A 21295-nucleotide genomic window follows, 5' to 3' on the forward strand; every position below is an offset into this window, starting at 1 on the left:
TATTTGCTTTACTTTTCATAAAGCATTATTTTGGTTAGCTTCAGCTATGATAAAGAGACATCAACTCTTTGTTATACTCTTTTTTTTAATGTTTGGTTTGATTTCAAAATATCAACAGTGTTTAGTGCACCTTTAAATATTGGCACAAATACCAGTACATTGACTTTCACAAACCTTAGTAAATCATATTGCAAAACTTAATTAAAAACTTTCCTCCCCTAAATATTGTCTGTAAGGGAAACTCCTACAAACGCATAAGGCCAGCCACAAAAATAAATGTATCCACGCCTTTTCATCTCTAACTCTTCACTGTGTGTCTTTAGTAAATTCTGACAGTAGTTTTTTTTAATGCCAAAAGAGGAATTGCGCTGGTGCAATCTGTTGTAAACATGACCATTGGAGTATACGGCTCAAATCACATGAGATTACTTTCTGATACTTTTGTATTCTTGAAGAAGGTCACCATTCACTGCCATTATATGTACAATTACAAGCAAGACATATTTTTTCATTTCTCCTTTTATCTTCAGGAAAAAAAGCCCTGACTAAACCAGGGTGAGTAAATAATGAATTCTAACTTTTGGGTGAACTATCTCTTTTAATATCTATTTTACTTATTTTACCTATTTTACGTATTGTTTAACAATATTCTTAGGTTTGGATTTTTTTTTTGTGTGCAATAATTGCTTTGTTATAGTTGCATTTCAAAGTCGTTGCCATGGCATTTTGTATAAAAACTAATTCTACTATAAACGCTCATAAAAATACCTTTATCATTTTCATACCATGTCCATATAAAATGGCCCTCTTTCTCAAGATGATAGCTATCAATGAATCTGCAAATTCAAGAACATACTTCACCGTTTGTCAGTGAAGCATTGAGGATTCACAACAGTGTAAATATGACAAGAAAATATTATGCTATAAAATATAAAATGGAGAGTATTCACTTTAAACCACATTTGCATTTACTAAAAAAAGACAAATACAAATAGCTGAAAGCAGATATTAAGGGGCCAAGCAAAAATGCAGAAGGTCCATTATAACTAAATTAATTAGTATGTAGCATTCCCTGTGATAGTATTAGGGTAAACTGCTTTAACAGCCACAAGTAGAATAACTTAAAATAACAGTTTTGCCCAATAGGTGGTGCTGTTACAAAATGTCAATCAGCTGAAATCAACTTTTTTTTAGAAGGCCAATTTATAAATCTTCATGTAGGCTTTTGTTATTTTTAAATGATTTGGTATGTCTCAAAACACAGCTCCAACAGACATTTGCAAACAGCATTACAAAATGCTGTGGTTGGAGTTACAGCTCTCGATCAGTGTTTATAGGCATATTTTCTTGTTATGCACAGCACTAAACACTTAAATAATTAGACATAATAGGCTGTTTATTTTCAAAATTAAACATTTTTTACATTTTAATCTGGACTACAACATGCCCTAGATATTAATTGAAAATGTTCAGATTTTTTATTATTGTTTGGAAACACTTTACAATAATTTAACATGCCTTGTGTACAGTACATGTGCTCTATCTACCACAGGGGAGCCCTGGAGTATGAGGCCAATACAAAGTCTGTCATTTTTTTTCCAGAAAAAAATTAATAAAAAAATGGAAGCAACAGGGGAGGTTGAAGCGTGGATATAGCGTTGTTGTAAAGCCTCTTCCATGTGTTCCTACAGGGAACTGGCTCACCCGGAAAAAGGTTAAGGGCACAGTCCCATGGACTCTGGGGTGGTAGTTGAGAGACTCTTTGTGGGCAGAAGACATCTTTGATGTGGAAGTAGCAGGGTGGAATCTTGACTGACTGTTTGTCCACAGGGCTTTCGACAGAGGCTTTTTGGTTGAGTAGTTTACCAGTAATTGACTGGACTTGGTCGGTGGCTTGACTTATCCTCTTCTCAAGTTTGTCGAGTTGGCGGCAGAGTTCCACGGAGATAAAGTTGCAGACTGACCCAGAGTCTATGAGAGCTGTGATTTAAACAGATACATCAGAAGCAGTATGAGTTATGATGGTGGTAAGTGGTGTCAAAATAGCTTTGGGACAGGTAAAGTAACCCACTCAGGGACGAGGAGGTCAGGCCAGACATGAGGCAATAACGTGTCCACTGGCACCACAATATAAACATAATCTCTGGGTCAGCCGACGATGCTGCTCAGCCGGGGTAAGTCAAATATTGTATACTTGAATGGGTTTCTCTCCTGGTTCTGGAGTGCTGGATTTTATTGGCTGGCGTATGTTATGAAAGGACTGCATGGCAGATTGTTCTTCCATATAATTTCTAATGTGTTAATGACAACTGAATAAAATGTTCCAGCCCAATTGTGTCATCGTAGGCGGAGAGATGCAGTAGTGGGTCAAGACCTTGTCAATATGTGTTAAGTAGTGCTCACATGTTCCATCCACTAAAGGCCACCAGGGTACACAACTTGAGAGAGCAACTTTTTCCCTGCCGTAAATAATATATAGTTCAGTCAGGACCACTTTGAGAAATAATTTTACTGGCAATCTTTGGATTTGGCGAGAGGCTTAGGCTCTAAGGTGCTCGAGCTGCAATACTAGACGGTGGAGGTGGGTATAAATTTCTGTGCGATAGACTGCGGATCATTCGTTGAATGAGCTTAAATACGATAGTTGATTAGTTTGTTCAGCTCATAGGACTTGATGTTAATACCTCTCGTAATCAGCACTTCCTAATTTAATTGGGGAGAGGGGTAAGAACGTCATCAGGGTCTTCAGGTGGGCACCCTCCTTCACTGGTGTCTCGTTGATAGGCCCAGAGGGCTCAACGGCTACACCTGGCGTCCCAGGTGAGCCCCCTTCTGCTTTTCCTCCTTATTGTTCTTTGCAGCCCAGTTGGGGTCCTTCCTCTTTATCCAGATCCACCTGCTGCTTCGCTCTGCTGCCTACGACAGTGATCTGATGGCTTTCCTGAAGGCCTGTCCCCGAACTCCCACCGCCTTCAGGAGCCTGACTATGGATGTGGCCACAAATCCTCTGCAACCAACCTCTACCGGAAGTACCTGTGTACGCCAGCCTTATTGTTTTGCCTCAAAAGCTATATCAGTGTACTTCAGTTTTTTCCGTTCATACGCTTCTCCCACTGCAGCCTCCCATGGTACAGTTAGTTCCACGATGAACAGGGACTTGTGTGAAGTTGACCACAAAACAAGATCTAGGTCCACTTGCATTTTCCAGTCCCGTGCGGCGTCCAAGAGGGTGCTATCCACTCTTGCGGCTGGTTTTGCTGGGCAGTGCCCTGCTCTCACAAAGGGGATATTGGATGAGTGTCCAGATGTTGGGTGAGGGAGGGCATTGATGGAGGATCGCCTTCCTTCCAGAATGACTGCCAGTTGGCGTAGGACTTCGTTATGCCTCCAGGTGTAACGGCCTTGGTTTTGCAGCCGGTGAGGATGTGCCTGAGAGCTGCTGGGGTTTGGCAGAGAGGGCATGCTGGATCATCTCCAAACCAATTGTTAAGATTCTTAGGTGTAGGAAGAACATCAAAGGTGGCCCTGATGAGGAAGCTTATTTGGCTTCCTTCCAACTCCCACATATCTCTCCAAGTGAGCTTATGGTACTCCAGGTTTTCCCAGGTAGTCCACTGGCCCTGCTTGGCTTGTGCCACTGCCTTTGCGCATCTCTCTGCTTCCTGTTGATGACGGACCTAAGCAACTACAAACTTTCTCCTCTCTGCAGGTGTTGCCTTATGCCATGTAGGTCGACCAGTCCCAAGTCCAAGCCCGCCTCTTCCTTGCTGCACCTGTCCCACTATGTCTCCATGTCTGAGAGCGGATTGTGCTTGCTCTACAGCCTCAGCTGGGGTCCACTTCCTCCCAGTTACCAGTCTGGGAGGAGCTGTTCGTATGGCTGCATCTTGAGACTCTGCCAGGGTCATGCTCAGCCTCACTTTGGTGCACTTGTATTCTTCAGTGAGGCTAGAGATAGGCAGTTCCAGCGCACCGTTTCCGTACAACCCGATGTTACTGAGGCAGCGCGGGAGTTCCATCCACTTCTTGATGTATGCACTGACTGTCCTCTCCAGCTTCTCGACTTTGTAAATAGGAAACTCGTACACCGTTAGAGGCCACATTAGGCGGGGGTGCAACCCAAACTGCAGACACCACAGTTTCAACTTTGTCTTGATAAGTGAAGTCTTATCAATACTGACAAGGCCTTTGATGGTTTCTTTCCTAAATTGGTCACACTGGTCTTTGAGACTTGCATTGTACCACCGTCCTAGGCTCTTGACAGGCTGCTCTGATACCAATGGAATGGGTGTTTCATTGATGTTGAACCTCTGGTCGGTAAGCTTTCCTTTGATGATGGATATGCTCCTGGATTTACTGGGTTTCAACTTCATCCTTGCCCATGTAATGTTGGAGTGAAGCTTCTCTAACAGGCGTTTGGTACAGGCGATGGTTGAGGTCAAGGTGGTCATTTCGTCCATATAGGTGCGAATCGGAGGTGACCGCTGTCCATCCTGCTGACGCTCCCCTCTGACTACCCATTTAGATGCCCTGATGATCACTTCCATTGCCATGGTGAAGGCTAGAGGGGATATGGTGCACCCTGCCATTATACCCACTTCCAATGATTGCCATGATGTTGTGTATTCTGCGGTTGTTATGCAAAATTGCAAATCTTTGAAGTAGTTTCTAACCAGAGTTGTGATGGTTTCAGGCACATGAAAGAAGTTGAAGGCTGCCCATATGACCGAATGGGGGACGGATCCAAAAGCATTGGCCAGGTCGAGGAATAAAACATGCAGGTCTCTTCCTTTCCTTTTTGCAGATTGTATTTGATGCCAAATCATGCTCGTGTGTTCAAGGCATCCTGAGAAACCTGGTACCCCGGCTTTCTGTATCGACGTGTCAATCAAGTTGTTCTGTTTAAAGTAAGTATTCATTCTTTGAGCAACGATGCTAAAGAAGATCTTGCCTTCAACATTCAGGAGACTGATTTGTCGAAATTGGTCGATGTTTGAGGCATCCTTCTCATTGGGAATTACTACTCCCCCTGCTCTTCGCCATGCCTTTGGGATTTTTTGTTTCTTCCATGTCACCTTCATTAGCCTCCACAGAAACCGCAAGACACCTGCGGTGTTCTTATACAACCTGTAAGGAACTCAATTTGGTCCTGGTGCAGAGGCTGCTCTTGCCTTCCTTACTATGTTGTCGATCTCAGTCCACTTTGGGGGGCTGTCATCGAACTGGTGATCTGGTTGGGGAATTGGCGGCATGTCAGATGGAATCTCCCTTTGTTAAAGTCTGTGCTCGTCTGAGTAGGTGGAGTAACAAATCGGCTTAGTGGTCTGCCTGAACTACGCTTGAATGTCATTCGATCACTCAAGCTCTATTTGTTCACTTACTGAGGAATCTCCTGAAGGGCGTCATAAAAATTCCCAGAAGTGAATAGTGAAGCTGTCGTGGGATTGCGTGACCGGTCCAGCTTGGCTCCAGAGTGTTTCTGCCCATTGAAGTGCACGTCCAGACAACAGGGACAAAATGAAGGAGATTTTGGCCCTTTCAGTGGGGAAGCGATGCGACTGCATCTTTAGGGCGAGTAAACACTGCAGGAGGAAGCCATTGTCTTCCACCAAGCCATAGTAGGGTGCCGGGTTGACCATGGGACTTGCAATATACACAGGTGGTAGGCAGAGCTCGGGGAAGTGACGGGTGTGCTCAGTGCAGATGCGGGTGCATGTGCAGTGAGAACTCTGTGAAAGGTTACCCACCAGCTCTTGTTGGGTTTATTGCCGTTAAGTTGTTGGTCTGGCCTTCTGTCAGGATATACCTGACTCAAAGACAGATATTGGTAATCCTAACAATTGTTTTTTGTTGTAGGTTGTGAATGGTGATGATTGCAGAGGAACTGGATGAAGCGCACTCAGTTTACAGGTAATCTTTATCCACAGGTTTCAGGCATGAAGGCAAAGGAGATTCTTGGAGAGACGAAGGAGACTCAGAGTAATCAACGCAGGAGATAAACAGGGCTTACGAGCTGAACCACCAAGGTAAGTAGAGCAGGTAAGTAGTCTGTTTCCATGTTCGAGGTTAGACAATTAGTGACTGAGAGGTGTGCACTTTTGTACTGGTCCTGCAGTGATGAGGAAAAGGTGACGGTGATTCAAAATTGGGAAAGAGTGAGCACTGTGTAGGTGTGACGAGAGAGCCTGGCGTTCTACCACGCGACTTTGAAGTCATTTGTTGTAAAAGTGGAAAAAAGCACTCCAAGCAACTGAATGCCATTTCGCAGCACATATTTGTGAAATTGAACAAAGACAGAGGTAATTCTACTTGGTCCATCACCCCTCTTAAATAAGTCTAATCTCTGCTTTGTTATATTACAGGCGCACTTCACTTCAAACTATCAAAAATTTGGTGGGGAGCATGATCCTAACCTGACTACGTCAGACTTCGTACTTCCGCTGAATTTCATTTCGCTTTTGTACTTAGTCTGAGACATCGACATGTCTCTCAGTTTTCCTCCGGCCTGAAAACAGCCGGGCAATCAACGAACAGAGGGCGGGCTGAGAGCCGTGACGTAGACGCTAAGCGGCGAGTTTGAGATTGGGGAAATCGAAAACGAACGTGGATATGGAGACAAGGGATGCAATTTGCTCTGTTGTGGAGAATATTCCCGGCATTTCCAAACTGAAGGACGAACAAGAAGAGTGTTTGGTAAGTTGCAGCATTTCCGACAGACTCGCAATGAACAAAGAGCTGTGTTTGACAGAACTAATCCTACAGTTGGCTGCAAATATTTTCCTGTTTCTCTTTACTGTCAAATAATAGTTTAGAGGCCCCGATTGTGCCGTGGATGCGTAGATTTACATCACATAATCTACAAAAGTCATTGACATCCATGTTCACTCCGGTATTTCTCTCAATGGTTTCGTTTTCGCATTATCTATAATGTGTTTACAGTGGCAGTTCGATGCTGCTGAGCTGGCGCATAACACACGTCATAACCACACATTATGTGATTGGCTTACGGGTAACCAATGATTTTATACTTCAGACGAGCGCCCCCCCGCGATAAAGAAAACACTTTTCAATGATGCCATGCCAGACTCTGTCTATGAAGCAAAGCGAAGTAGCAGAGTTTGTGTTACCAGGCTAGCATGATCCAGCATGTCTGTGAGATCTGTGGGTTCAGTGTAGATCTCTCTCAAGAAGAGAGTACTGGCAGTTTATAAAAGAGCTGCTGGTACATAATATTCATTCTGTGAACAGCATAACACAGAAATGCATACCAGCTCACTTTAAGCACTGCTGTCACTGCAACATTCACTGAATCAGTGGTCAAATAATAAAGGTGGAATCATACAACTTTCTATGATAAATAATTATACAAGGTTTTAGTTATTATACACGTGTTGGTAGTCTGCATTTTTTTTTACTGTGTCCTCAGTCTCTGTACATTTTGATCCAACAAGTGTATTTGTTTAAAGAATAATTTGATAACAAACAATAGGTAGATTCACTGGATCATGATCGAGATCTGTAAAAATGTGTTCTGAGACCTAGTATGGATCAAAGGGATCAACGTGTTTTCTTGGTATCTCTGTTCATCTGTTTTTGTATTTACTGCCATTATATTGCCTCGCTAATGGTCATAAATATGACAGATCCAGACAAGTTCTTTTTTTTTAACCAAAAATGAATCTGCTCTCACATTGCAGATAGCTTTTGTTCAAGATTTTAATATCTACTGGAAGGGACTTTATCATTGCACAAGCAGAATGGGTGTGACTGATGATTGACTTCCTTAAAGATATGCATATGTGCATAAAGGTTCGGCTTAGGAAAAGCTTTTAACAACTTTCCGTCTGCACAGTCTAACGATGAATGCTCTTAGAAGAGGTCTTTTTTTATTTATAATAGTGCAACCATGGTACACTTGTTACTTGTTATTAGCCAAAACCACATTATATTTCTAGACCACACGTGTCAAAAGTTATAAGCAAAATAATTGTCACATTTTGAGCTGGTGGTCTTATAGAGTTTGAGTGACAAAGCTCAAACTTGGTCTAGGGACCTTTAAGACCACCATTAATCAATGTGCCAGATTTCACTACTTTCATTACAGTCATGACAAGAACCCTATGGTTCTATTGGCTGCCATAGACTTCCTACTAAATAAAAAACTAGAGTAAGTGCAAATGCACCTTCAGTGCTTGACCCCTGTAAAATACAGCAATCATGTGAATATAAAACCTGTTTACATATAAAACACTGTTTACATATTTTTACACTGAAATCAATATGAATCCAATTTTATGTCTTTTCATTGTTGCTTGAATATGGACATCTGGCTAACAACATCTGAATTATCAGTTAAATGGTGAGAAATTGGTTAGAATAAAAATTAGGAACTATTTCTAATTCTAACAATTTCTATACGGTAAGTTCTATAGGGCCCTATTTTAACGATCTGAAACGCAAGTGTCAAAGCGCAAAGCGCAAGTAACTTTTTTGGGCGGATCCCGGCGCTGTTGCTATTTTCCCGGCGGGATAAATGCCTCTTGCGCCTGGCGCAAATCTAAAAGGGGTTGGTCTGAAGTAGCTTCATTATTCATAGGTGTGGTTTGGGCGTAACGTGAAATAAACCAATCAGAGCGTCCTCTCACATTCCCTTTAAGAGCGGGCACGCTTGTTCCATGGCGGATCGCTATTATAACGGCGGATTTGCCAGCGCACGCCAGGAGCGGTTCACAGCCGAGGAGACCGACGTTCTCGTCAGGGCCGTAAAACACAGAGAAGTGACATTGGGGATGATGGGAGAAACCCACCCAAATTAGCTTCGGTTAAACAGGCGTATAATTTGGGTAAATGTGTAGCCTAATCTAGATTTGTAAAAAAAAAATCTAGATAGATCTTTTTCACATCTTTACGGACACAACAATGATTTCCCTCGTGTGTTAATATTTTTCCTTATAATAATGTATGATTTGCAAAAATGAAAACTGCTGCGTCTGTTTATAATTATTAGAGAATCAAAGTGGATGCGCGTTAACACGCTACATTATGGCCAAGCACGCGCCCTTAAAATACCATATCACTAACGCGCCACTGTCTTTAGACTGTTTTTTTTCCTGGTCAGTGGCGCAATTGCTTTCTAAAACTGGAAAATAGCACCAGGGAAGTTTTGCGCCAGGAACACGCCTCCTCTTTGCGCTGAACCGCCCCCGCGAGCGCAAGTTCATTCCCTAATTTACCGACGTGCGTCTGTGGAGGGAGAAGTCCGCTGTGCGCTGGTGCAAAATAGGAATGATACATGCGTCGGTGTTCAAAGTCAATTGCGCTGGGTGCAAGATAGGGCCCATAGTGTTTAACTTAATGGAAGAACTATTCTGTGATTTCTCACTTGAAGAAGACGATAAAAAAGCCCTGTGTTTGCAATTGAAACCATAGCTAGCAGACAAGTTATGAGGTAACATCTTTTAAATGCAGTACATAACCCTAATCTACACAATTGAACGATACATGATGAACAGCAGTATTTAAAGGGGTCATGAAATCTGGAATCAAATTTCCTTGATATTTGGACATATGAGGTATTTGTACAGTATTTCAAAAACCTACATTTGTTTCTTTTAGTAGTATGAAAAAGTACAATTATGTAATCTACATTGCTCAATGAATCTGTGATTTACATTGTGTCTGCACTTTGCTGGTTATGATATAGGGTATTCACACATTGCAGAACAAAATATAGTGCATAGAGCTCTAAACAGAACTCTGGCCATTGCATTCATGTGCTCACATGTCTGTGAACAGTTAACATAGAAACATTTGATGCAGTGGTGAGGCCAGACATTTCTAAGTGAGTGGACCTTGGTGAAATAAGGTGGACGTCACTGCATACTCTCAAACTAAAGTACATCATCTTTTAAAGCTTTTTTAAAGCTTTTTTATGCTTTTTTTTTAAAGCTTTAACTATTAATTCTAAATCATATTGAGCCCTTACTTACACATTACAATAATATTAAAGCAGGATTGCCAACTATCACACATTTGGCGTGAGACACGCTTTCAGGCTCTGTCTCACACTCTGAGAGAAACACTCTGCCCAAGTAAATCTCACGCCAAGTTGGCAACCCTGCTTGCCAATCCGCCACGTGGTCACGTGATTCATGGATCTCTCAATAGTTCCAAACAAACCAGCGCTGTCAATACATTTAAATGTTAAGCAGGATAGACAACAGCTCCACTATAGAGGTATTTGCTGCAATTTTTGGTAACCATTTCAGCATAATGTGCATTGATTTTTACGTCAACAACATTTACAGTATCATTTTATTTTGGAGAGCGATAGAGAGGTATTAAATACTATTTGTGCTATAATTATGGTCCATTAAATTACCACTTAAAATAAAAAAAAATTCTAATATTTTTAATTATTTGTATTACAATTATTGTAGTAGGTTAAAATAGAGAAAAGGGTTGTAGATTCCAATGCTAAGAGGCAAAATTTTGTGGACAGAAAAAAATATAATTTTAATTTGTAATGCAATGGTCTACCCACTAGTTGCCTATATGGCTCTTTAATAAATATACATCTACTAGTTTAGTTGCTCAAAAGAGTATTGCAGGTCATAACTGCTTACCTATTTTTAGGTTTATCATTTGAATAAATATTTAGACATGATTAAACACTAGATTTTTTAAATGTGAAATTTAAAAAAGTGAATGACTTACATCCTAATATGTTTTAAGGATTGATTCTCATATAAGCACACACGAGTGAATGTAAGCAAATACAGAATTGAACCCAAGAAAAGCTTAAAATAGTGCTAAAAAAGGCAAACTGCATTCAACAAAAGATTTTTCCCCCTTATATGTACAGTAGGCTATATACATATGAATTGATACTGAATCAAGATCGAAATCAATATTTGTGTCAATATGAATGAATGTCTTGTCTGAGGTAAATGTAATGCTACGTGACATTGTTTTTTATTGACGTCTTTCCACGGTTGAAACAGTGATTGAGCGATTTCAGTAAGTAGATTAGTTAGGAAGTTAGGCAGGGATGAAGATAGGTGAAAATCCAGTTGCAGCAGTATTTATTGAAAACAAAAGACAATCCAAATAGAGGCTCTAACCAGGAACAGGAGCAGAAACATATAACATTAAAAGAGCAGGAACCGCTTCACACAACATGAAAATACAATAACCGACAAACCAAGACTGAAACACGGGAACATATACACAGGATAACAAGAGGTTAACAAGGGACACCTGAAATGGATTAATCACTATGACAACTAATGAGGGTAACAATAGCAACAAACAGGTTGGCATAGGGCACTGAACAAGGAAGTAAACTACGAAACAATGGCGTACAGAACACACTTCAAAACAAGAGTCCATAAACACAAAACCAAGACAGGGGAACACAGACCGGGAGAAGTGGCTTCCAAGGAGCGGCTTCCAGATGCTCCAAAACAGTCCACGAGGGAGGTGGAGAAGATGTGGAGCTGGGGGCGGAATGGAGGGCCAGGTCCATGGAGGGGAGGAAGGACTTGAGATGGAAGTAGTGCAGGTAGCCAGTAAAGAGCAGGCTGATCAGATGCCCAGGGCGGAGCAGGCTGAGCAGGTAGTGGGGCTGGAGACCACTACAGAGAAGCTGATGGGACTGGTGACCACCACGACAGAGGTGTTGACCACCACGGCAGAGCAAGTGACAATCAAGGTGTAGCTGAGGACCACCGCGGTGGTGCAGACGGGACTGGTGAAAACCCCAGTGGAGCAGGTGACCACCAAGGTGTAGCTGAGGACCACCACGGTGGTGCAGACGGGACTGGTGAAAACCCCAGTGGAGCAGGTGACCACCAAGGTGTAGCTAAGGGACCACCACGGTGGTGCAGACGGGACTGGTGAAAACCCCAGTGGAGCAAGTGACCAACAAGGTGTAGCTGAGGACCACCAAGATGTAGCTGAGGACCACCACGGTGGAGTAGCACAGACTGAAGATCCCCACGGTGGTGCAGACGGGACTGGTAACCACCAGTTAGGGTGACCTCTTTGGTCGTTTAAGAGCGGACAAGTTTATAGGTGACATTTGTGGTTGTGTCAGAGCAGACAGGCAGTTCGAGGACGACCTCCATGGTCGTGTCAGGGCCGACAGGAAGTGCAGGGATGACCGCCATGGTCGTGTCAGGGCCGACAGGAAGTTCAGGGATGACCTCCATGGTCATGTCATGGCCGACAGGAAGTTCAGGGTTGACCTCTGTGGTTGTGTTGGGGCTGGTAGGAAGTTCAGAGTCGGCCTCTGGGGTTATAGCGGAGCCATCAGGAGACACAGAAAATTCAGAGGAAAATGCCACTGCCTCTGGAGAAACGGACGAGGTGTGTGCAGCCCAAATACACAAAATGGCTGCCGCCATCACATGGAGCACAGAATACACGGGAACAACCTCAGAGGCAGACAGTGCTGAGGCAAGTGAACTTAAGAGCGCAAGCCTTGGGATCTTTGGGGGATCCGCCTCACATCAGTTTCGAATGCCTCGAGACGGGTCTGGTGGCAGGCATGATGGCTGGAGACTCTGGCGTTGTGGCCATGTTGTGAAAAGGCTCCGGTGTGAGGGCTACTACCTCCGCGACTCCCACAGTAAACGCAGAGCCACTCAGTTGTAATGCCAGATTAATTCCTCAGTTTTAGTCAAATGGGTCAGTTCAATAAAGTCTGTCACATACTCCTCAATAGGACATTTTCCTTGACGGTAGTAATGGGACAGTTGATACCAGGGCTCCGATGCTCCAACGCAGTTTTCAAAGCACTATTGTATCACACACCACGTGATTGATGAGCTTCGAAGCTTCGAACGTCATGCAGTATCGGAGAATCGGAACAGGTGGTTTGAAAAAAAATTGCACTTTGCATACCCCCAATGCATAAAAAGGGAAAGGATTATCAAGGAGGCATTATTTATTTAAATGATTTAACACTATATTTCCCTATAACATAAATTGTAAAAAAAACCAGAACACCCAAAATATTTTTTCAACTACTCACGTCAGTTACTAATTATTATACTTAATTAGTATATACTAAATATACAAGTATATTATACTTGTCGCTAATTCGCATTGTGTTAAAAGCTTTGAGTAATGAACCGTTTTTCAGCACAATTTCATGAAAGCCTTCAGAAAGCCTCGGTTTCCCATCACTACTTGACGGAGACACATGATCCTATGTGTTCGATTAATTGTGGTCGGTGTATCAGGCATTCAACAGGTTCAAACAATGAACCGGATAACAAGAGGTTAAGAAGGCACACATGAAATGGATGAACCACTATGACAACTAATGAGGGTAACCATGGCAACAAACAGGGTTGCATAGGGCACTGAACAAGGAAGTAAACACAGAAACAATGGGGAACAGAACACACTTCAAAACAAGAGTCCATAAACACAAAACCAAAAGAGGGGAACACAGACCGGGATCATGACAGTTGTACTGTATCTTTCAACATACTTCATACTTCAACATACTACAAAGAAGAAGAGATTACTCCACGCTCCCTGAACCGTACGGGTTCGGATCTATATTTTAAATGGTCAGCCGGGTCCGGGTCGGGTCCCAATCTATTACTTCGGGTCCCGGGTCTGTTTAACATTGCATGTAACAGCCTACCCGAGTCGATCGGACTCGGAGAACACCCGGCCGTGATCAGAGTCAGTCAGCACTGCTAGTGTGTTTTTTGTAACTTGCAACTTGTAAAATTAGGATAAGAAAAGTGTGAGCCGGGAAATAAAGTAAAAAAAAAAACTTAAATTGCGCTAAAAAGCTCTTCAGGCTGCTCCAGGCAGGTAACGCGAATGTGCAGTCTCAAGCGTGTCATGTTTCTATGGCAACCAGAGCTTCTGCAGTGACACAATGACTTTACCAATTGACGATTGGCTCTTTTAGTTAAAAGGTGGGACTTATTCTGCCAAACCGGGCTTTACACTTTCTCCCATTTTTATAATAATATGAATGAACCGTCTTGGTTAATCTTAAAGTTTTGGTGGTCAGACTCGGCACAGAGATGATAGCAAATAAATAATGCTAAAGTCAGCGGCCATGGCACTGAACGTGCAATCGTTATTATAGTTCAAAAGGGCAAACAGTCAAAGTTATTATGCGAGTTAACTCAAGTCGAAATGCAAATCTGCAAAGTCACTTTTGTCATCCGTCACCGTGACATCAAGTGGACTTTTGAAGCTGAAATAATGAGTGGATTAAGCTTGGAATAACGAGATAAATAAATTCTTGTCGGAGGATTGTGCATCACAGTCAGTCAGTCAGGTACAAGGAAGGGAGACGACGGCTAACGTTACTAAAATTAGGTAAGACAAAAAGTTGTATTTTTTCGCAACTGGTTTATTGACTTGTTAATAGCAATTTAGTGTGGAATATGTGAGAATCGGGTCCAGTCGGGTCTGTGTCTTCCCGCCGGGTACGGGTCCAGCTTTTAAATAATAGACGGGTCCGGGTCGGTTTCGGGTAGCACATTACGGGTCTCTTCGGGTACGAACCTCTAGTCTATACAGACGCCACATCAAAGAGCGTCAAAACGGCATTTATTGTTTGAATTTCGTGATAAAATGGACAAAATTTGAGAGATTTTAAGAAGCTTTGTTTCTTATCGAAAGTAAACGAAACACAGAGCTTATTGTTATTATTGGTGGTTATTGGTGGTTAATGGACTACAACTCTGTATTCATCGGTACACGTGTCCCGAACCGAAAGACATGTACTGACAATTCTGGGTACGAATACGTGTACCGTTACACCCCTAGAAGGGACGATGAGGAAAGACCAATCAGAGACTGTTTTACAGCAGAAGCGCGCTTGGATTGAAGAATAGAAGCACATGACTGGAAGATCAGCGCTCATTCACAAGGATCTGAATTCATGTATTTGAGCTATTATTGTCATGTATGTAGGTTTGTTCTTCTTTCCCAGAAAAAAACAACAACATTTTGAGTCTCATTTGATTGGGTGGACCAGCTGTCAATATGAGTGGGCCAGTGCCACCGTGGCCCTTATGTAGCCTCACCACTGCTTTGATGCAATGGGAGTAGATTAGTTAGGGCTTAATAATAATGGGTCCGTCCAGTATCTTTTAAACTATGTTATATAATGGTAAATAAACAAAGCTATAGATTGTGAAATTGAATATTTCTTTAACTGTTTGAGTCCCGACTGGAGATCCTTTCCCAGTCTTGTTTCTCTCCTCTCCCATTGCTTCTTATTTCTCAAATTCTGTCCTATCTAGTAAAGGCAAAGAAGCCCATAAATAATAAAATAAATAAATTCTTGATTCTTTTTATTGGAATGGCCCACCTAAATTTGCTCAAATAAATTGGACTTGCAGTGCTACATAAGAGAGATAATACATTCTCGGAGAGTGCATTTAGTTTTAACCTTAGCTCACACAGCTGCAAACAATGCAACATGAAAGCACTATGTATTTTAGAAAAAAGGCTCATAACTATTACTGAATTTGCTGAGTAGAGCTACCGTCACAGTACGGAATACTGTAGTTCTGATAGTAGCGTCACTACTTTTATTAGTTTTCTCCAAGGAGAAAAAGAAGCAAAAAAATCTATAGTGTTCTTGTCTACACTAGTTTAGTAGAGTAAAGCAACAATGATAAGACAGGTGTTAAAAATAGAAAAATATTGAATTCACCTGGTATCGTTTTGTTGTCTCACCTTTCTGTTTGGCCACTTTACGCACTGTCATGGCAGCTTGTCGTTTCTGATATTCAGAAATTTCAAAACCTAAACAAAACCAGCAACATCATCAGCAGAAGATATGAGGGAAGACCACAAGAAAAGCAACTATTTTTGTGGCATTAATGACATGCTTTTGAAGCAGCAATGATACATAAAAAAAACAAACATTAGAATTTATGCCAATTTACCAATTTTTTCATCCTCTTGGACCATCTTGCGCTCCTCATGAAAAGCCCTCAGCCAGCGAATCTTCTCTTCCGGCTTCTTGGCCAGAAAGACGTGCATCTCTTCGCTGTCTCTGTTGTGCAGCTTGAACGCATTTTTCACACTAACGTTAAAGTCGTCGTCCCTTCCATCAATAGCATCTCTCACTGCATACCTATCCATGTCAATACGTCCTTTGTAGTAAAGTATGTCCCGTCGTATCAGGTCCTGAGAAGAGATGCAGTGCACACTGAAGGTAGCTTTCAATGACCACAAAATAATCAAACTCATCTTTGCAACATGACTATGAATAAATGGAATAAATACAGGCTGTATATGATTTACATCTACAGTAGTGGCAAAAGTGATGTTCACTCGGGATATTTGTTTATAATGACCGTATAAGTTTTATTAAACCATCAAAATATGAGGAACATATTTTAAAATAAGTTAAGTATGAGGGATGAACAAAACACAACTTGGTTAAGGTATTTATCTGACAAAATTATTTGGCAAAATAGACAAACTACAGCTACAGGTTTTAGTTTACTATACAAAAAATAAAATACAAAATTATGCATACTGTAGAAATACAAAAAGCTCACAAGGGGAAAACATCCATTGACTATAATCAGTTATTAATATTTTGTTAGTTCTATTTTGGTTTTCCATGTGTTCATAATTTCTTTGTATGACAGCCTGGACAAAAATGATGTCTGCACAATTTGGCATGTTTCATGCGCTATCAAAGAAAACAATCGACTCGAGAAAACACAACTACCATTATGCTTACAAAATCATTAACCGTGTGACTCTGTTGGCGCCACAGTTCACTCCGTCTTTCGCGGAAAAAGCACACATTGTGAGGAATCGAGATGAACAAAAACACGACATAACATACAACTCATGTACCTTCTTCTCTGAGGTGAATATAAACGTTGTTCATTGTAACAAGAATGTATTGTGTTCACATCTGTCAGCTGTCATTCTGACTGTCATCAGACAGTTCCGGTCAGGTGAAATTTGACTCAGTGAAGACAGATATTTTTGGGGATTTCTAGGCGTTGTATTTCATGTTGTATTTTGATTTCATACAACTTGAGTGCTTTTTTTGGGCGATAATAGTCTCAAATGCGCACGTCGCGTAGACGTGCAGAGAAGACCAACGGCCAAGTTCAAGATTTATTTATTTATTTAATCTTTTCACTAAACCCTATAGTATTGCCACAGAACACTTGGAACATAAGGCACGTGTTGCATGGGATCATTCTGTGAAACTTTTTTAAAAAGCTTGATGCTGGTCACTATTCACTGCCATTATATGTATGAGCGCGAGCAGGAGTTAGAATTAAATCATTCTTATTTTGTGGTCCATAAAAGAAAGAAGGGATACAGCATTAGAACAACACCAGGATGCGAAAATGATGACTTAATTTTTATTTTAGGGTGATCTAGCCCTTTAAAGCCTGTGAACTTGATTTGCTGAAGGAGAGTTTCGAGATGTCTATAGAGCATTTGTAAGCTTCTGCGTCACTTGTATCCTGAGCTTCATGACACGCATTTATATTGCATACAATGTATGCGCATAAAACTCAATCCTCGTGAATGTGCTTGTGGCAGCTGGCTGGAGGCAATGATTTATAGAAAAAAAAAAAAGTTATAAAACATCTGCACTTTTGCTATAATTTTTTTATTTATTTTTTATTGTATTTGCATAGATATGTACCCTGTAATTTTTAAAAAGGCTATACAGTATGTACTGGTTCACCATTTTTAAAAAAAGGTACGCAGTGTCTGTTCTCGCTAAATTGCTCCCAAATGTAAGATTGTTGTATCATAATAGTAGAAGTACCCCTTAGTTCCACACTAATATTTGTTTAATTCTCCTGGTTGTTATCCCCTTATTCCCAAAACGTTACATATTGTTCCCTTATACTTACATGCAAGTACTTTATAGGTACACTATAATTACAGAAAGTTACACTGTAAATTCCTCTTAATTACACAGTACTTTCCGGGCTGTAATCTAAAGCGTTACCCAATATTCTTTATATTCATTGCGATTAACTTTAATCTTTTGACAGTCATGACAAATATTTTATGCAAAAGGAAAAACTGATGGACTAAAAGCATGTTGGAAAGTATTAAAATGGGAAAAACTAAGACTATTGATGGTCATCAGTAATATGTCTCAGGGCAAAAGTGTGAATGCTTGCTAAATATCTGTTTTTGAAAAAAACAACAACAATGGAAAAGATGCAACGAGCAGATTTGTAGTAACGTATTTTGTGTTGTCTTATTATTTGGCAGATTTAGCATGGTGGTGTCAGAGCGTGATACAGATCCTGTAAAGCACGTGTCTTAAATGCTTGAGAGTTGGCAACTACTGTATGTCCAATTGAATTCACTTGTAAAAGATCTGCAACTGCTACTTTGGATTGGCTACTTTGTTATTTTAGATACATCATGTATCAAAAAATACAGCTCTGAAAAACTTTAGATTCAGGATGTGTTTAGGATGCAGTTCTAATTCATAATCACATTTTGAGATTCAAATCTGGCAATCAAGAAATGCTTATGAATTTAAATGAGTCTATGAATATATTTATGATCAGTGTTTACACTTATTTATTTATCTCATTGTTCATACTGAAGACCACAAATCTTTTTTCAAAGGGAACACAAAATATTTCGTAAATGCCATGTACCTTTTTGCACAAGACCAGCTGATGATCAAAAAGGAAGAAGACTCGCTGCTGACTCCTGCCATAAGGCTGATATACCCACGACATCTCACCCGTGTAGATCAGCTCTGAACTTCTGTCCAGAATGTCATCACCCTAAGCAAAAACAAAACCTGTCAGTCAAGCAGACAAGCTAGGATCGGGAGTGGACACCTTAAAGAAGCTTTTATTAATAAAACGTGTTATTCCCCAAAAAGTTTGATTCCACACCACTTAACACACCTCCCAGTCCAACACTGAGGCTTGCCATTGAGCGATCTTGTCAATGTTCTCCAGTCTTCTTTTGCGCTCATTGATTTGCTGGGTGACGTTCCTCATGACTGCAAGTGCTGCTGCCACATAGCGGTAATCACTGTGGGCGGAAACATAAAGACCCACAGACTATTGATATATTATATAACTCATAAAACATGGTTTGGTCATGACTGAGTCACAGAAAAGACACAATCTGACCAAACTAATAACACACAAACAATTGTACACTGTAAAACTTAAATGTCCTAACTAACACTTTCTATTTGACTTGACTTAAATTGTGAAAATCAAGGAGTTAGGAATTGTGGGAACTAGGAATTGTACTATTTGCATACTATGCCGTTGTTACTCAGAAAACCCTAGTTAATATAAATTGATCATATGAGGCAGAACTTAAACTAAACGAGTTACATCGGATTTCTAGTTCCCAGAATGCTTTGCTTCAGACTCTAGGAGCAAATGTTGAAATGAAGTTATGTTATGTGTTTTTGCACAAGATTAATACGCGGGGAGATTTGTAAGTGTTTAATGTTCTGTTATGTTTGGTTTTCAAAGGGTTTCTATTGTGTCGGTATATTGGGGAGGTTAACATTGTGCTGAAGAGTAGAGCCTGTATTCCAGTCGAGGATGGGTCTGCAAACTCTTAAACTATAGACTGCTTTATTTAAACAGCAGTACCTGCACTGATAAAGTGGTAGTCTCTCTGTTATATTAGCACATGTATGTGTGCTATGGCCAGCTGGATGATTGAAGCACGTAATTTACCGGAGTAACACTTACTTGGGGCCCTATCTTGCACCCAGCACAATTGACTTTGTACACCGACGCATGTATCATTCCTATTTTGCACCCGCGCACAGCGGACTTTTCCCTCCACAGACACACGTCGGTAAATTAGGGAATGAACTTGCGCTCGCGGGAGCGGTTCAGCGCAAAGAGGAGGCGTGTTCCAGCGCAAACGTTCCCTGGTGCTATTTTCCAGTTTTAGAAAGCAATTCCGCCACAGACCAGGAAAATCCTAGTCTAAAGACAGTGGCGCGTTGCGCGTTAGTGATATGGTATTTTAAGGGCGCGTGCTTGGCCATAATGTAGCGTGTGAACAACGCGCATACACTTTGATTCTCTAATCTAAACGGACGCAGCAGTTTTCATTTTTGCAAATCATACATTATTACAAGGAAAAATATTAACACACGAGGGAAATCATTGTTGTGTCCGTGAAGATGTGAAAAAAATCGATCTAGATTAAATAAAAAGTTTTTTAGATTAGGCTACACATTTACCCAAATTATATGCCTGTTTAACCGAAGCTAATTTGGGTGGGTTTCTCCCATCATCCCCAATATCACTTCTCTGTGTTTTACGGCCCTGACGAGAACGTTGGTCTCCTCGGCTGTGAACCGCTCCTGGCATGCGCTGGCAAATACGCCATTATAATAGCAAACCGTGTTGGAAAACCGCCTGCTCTTAAAGGGAATGTGAGAGGACGCTCTGATTGGTTTATTTCACGTTATGCCCAAACCACACCTATGAATAATTATATTATTCATAATTATATAGAAACCCTTTGAAAACCAAACATAACAGAACATTAAACACTTACAAATCTCCCCGCGTATTAATCTTGTGCAAAAACACATAACATAATAATAATTCAAGTAGCTTGAAATGAAGCTACTTCAGACCAACCCCTTTTAGATTTGCGCCGGGAGCAAGAGGCATTTATCCCACTGGGAAAATAGCAACAGCGCCCAAGACCTGCCCACAAAGTTACTTGCGCTTTGCGCTTTGACACTTGCGTTTCAGATCGTTAAAATAGGGCCCTTGGTCTTTTTAAGGCAATCAGTTTGCATGGTTTTAACAAGTAAATCAGATCACTGTCCAAGTACATACAACTAAGGAATTCCAAGTTGCGGGAAACGTTACATTAGTTAGCTTAACTTAAATAAATGAGTTGTTTGGAATACACACCCAGTATGCGTATGTAACTTTAAATACATTTTTAAACTAGTTGTTGTTGAAACTAAAAAAAGTGTTTTTTACCTACATTTTTTTTCAAGTCAATCAGTTAGCAAGCTTTTTAAGTAAAGTTAACTAATTAGATTTATACTGCACTTTTTAAAATTTTATTGAAGAGATAGTAAGTTACAACTTTATTAAGTTTTCCTTTAAATTATATTATAGTTAAATAACCAATAAATCATTGTTAATGTACATATTGACTTCACCCTAGGCTGGAACAGTGTGTATAGGCAGTTTTTTTAAATTATATACTGTAGTCTTTCTCTGGATTAACAAAAGTCTATGTTTCAGAGAGGTAAAATAATATATAGATCACCCTT

At 40.8% G+C, this 21295-nt stretch overlaps 1 protein-coding gene across 8 annotated transcripts in view; it reads right to left on the bottom strand.

The window, feature by feature from the left end:
* Nucleotides 1–21295, bottom strand: part of arhgef9b (Cdc42 guanine nucleotide exchange factor (GEF) 9b) — a 71492-nt gene that overhangs the window by 6982 nt on the left and 43215 nt on the right. For 6 of the 8 annotated variants that reach the window (XM_079630273.1, XM_079630274.1, XM_079630272.1 and 3 more), the window contains 4 exons: nt 18921–19050; nt 18663–18794; nt 15939–16182; nt 15727–15795 (listed from right to left, as the gene is read on the bottom strand). In XM_079630273.1, coding sequence (XP_079486399.1) covers nt 15727–15795; nt 15939–16182; nt 18663–18794; nt 18921–19050 — 575 coding nt within the window. Of the gene's footprint in view, nt 1–15703; nt 15796–15938; nt 16183–18662; nt 18795–18920; nt 19051–21295 lie in introns of all 8 variants that reach the window. The other 2 variants (XM_079630276.1, XM_079630275.1) reach the window with 1 other exon arrangement.

This window comes from Phoxinus phoxinus, assembly GCF_949152265.1.
Source record: "Phoxinus phoxinus genome assembly, chromosome: 12".
Lineage (NCBI taxonomy): Eukaryota > Metazoa > Chordata > Actinopteri > Cypriniformes > Leuciscidae > Phoxinus > Phoxinus phoxinus.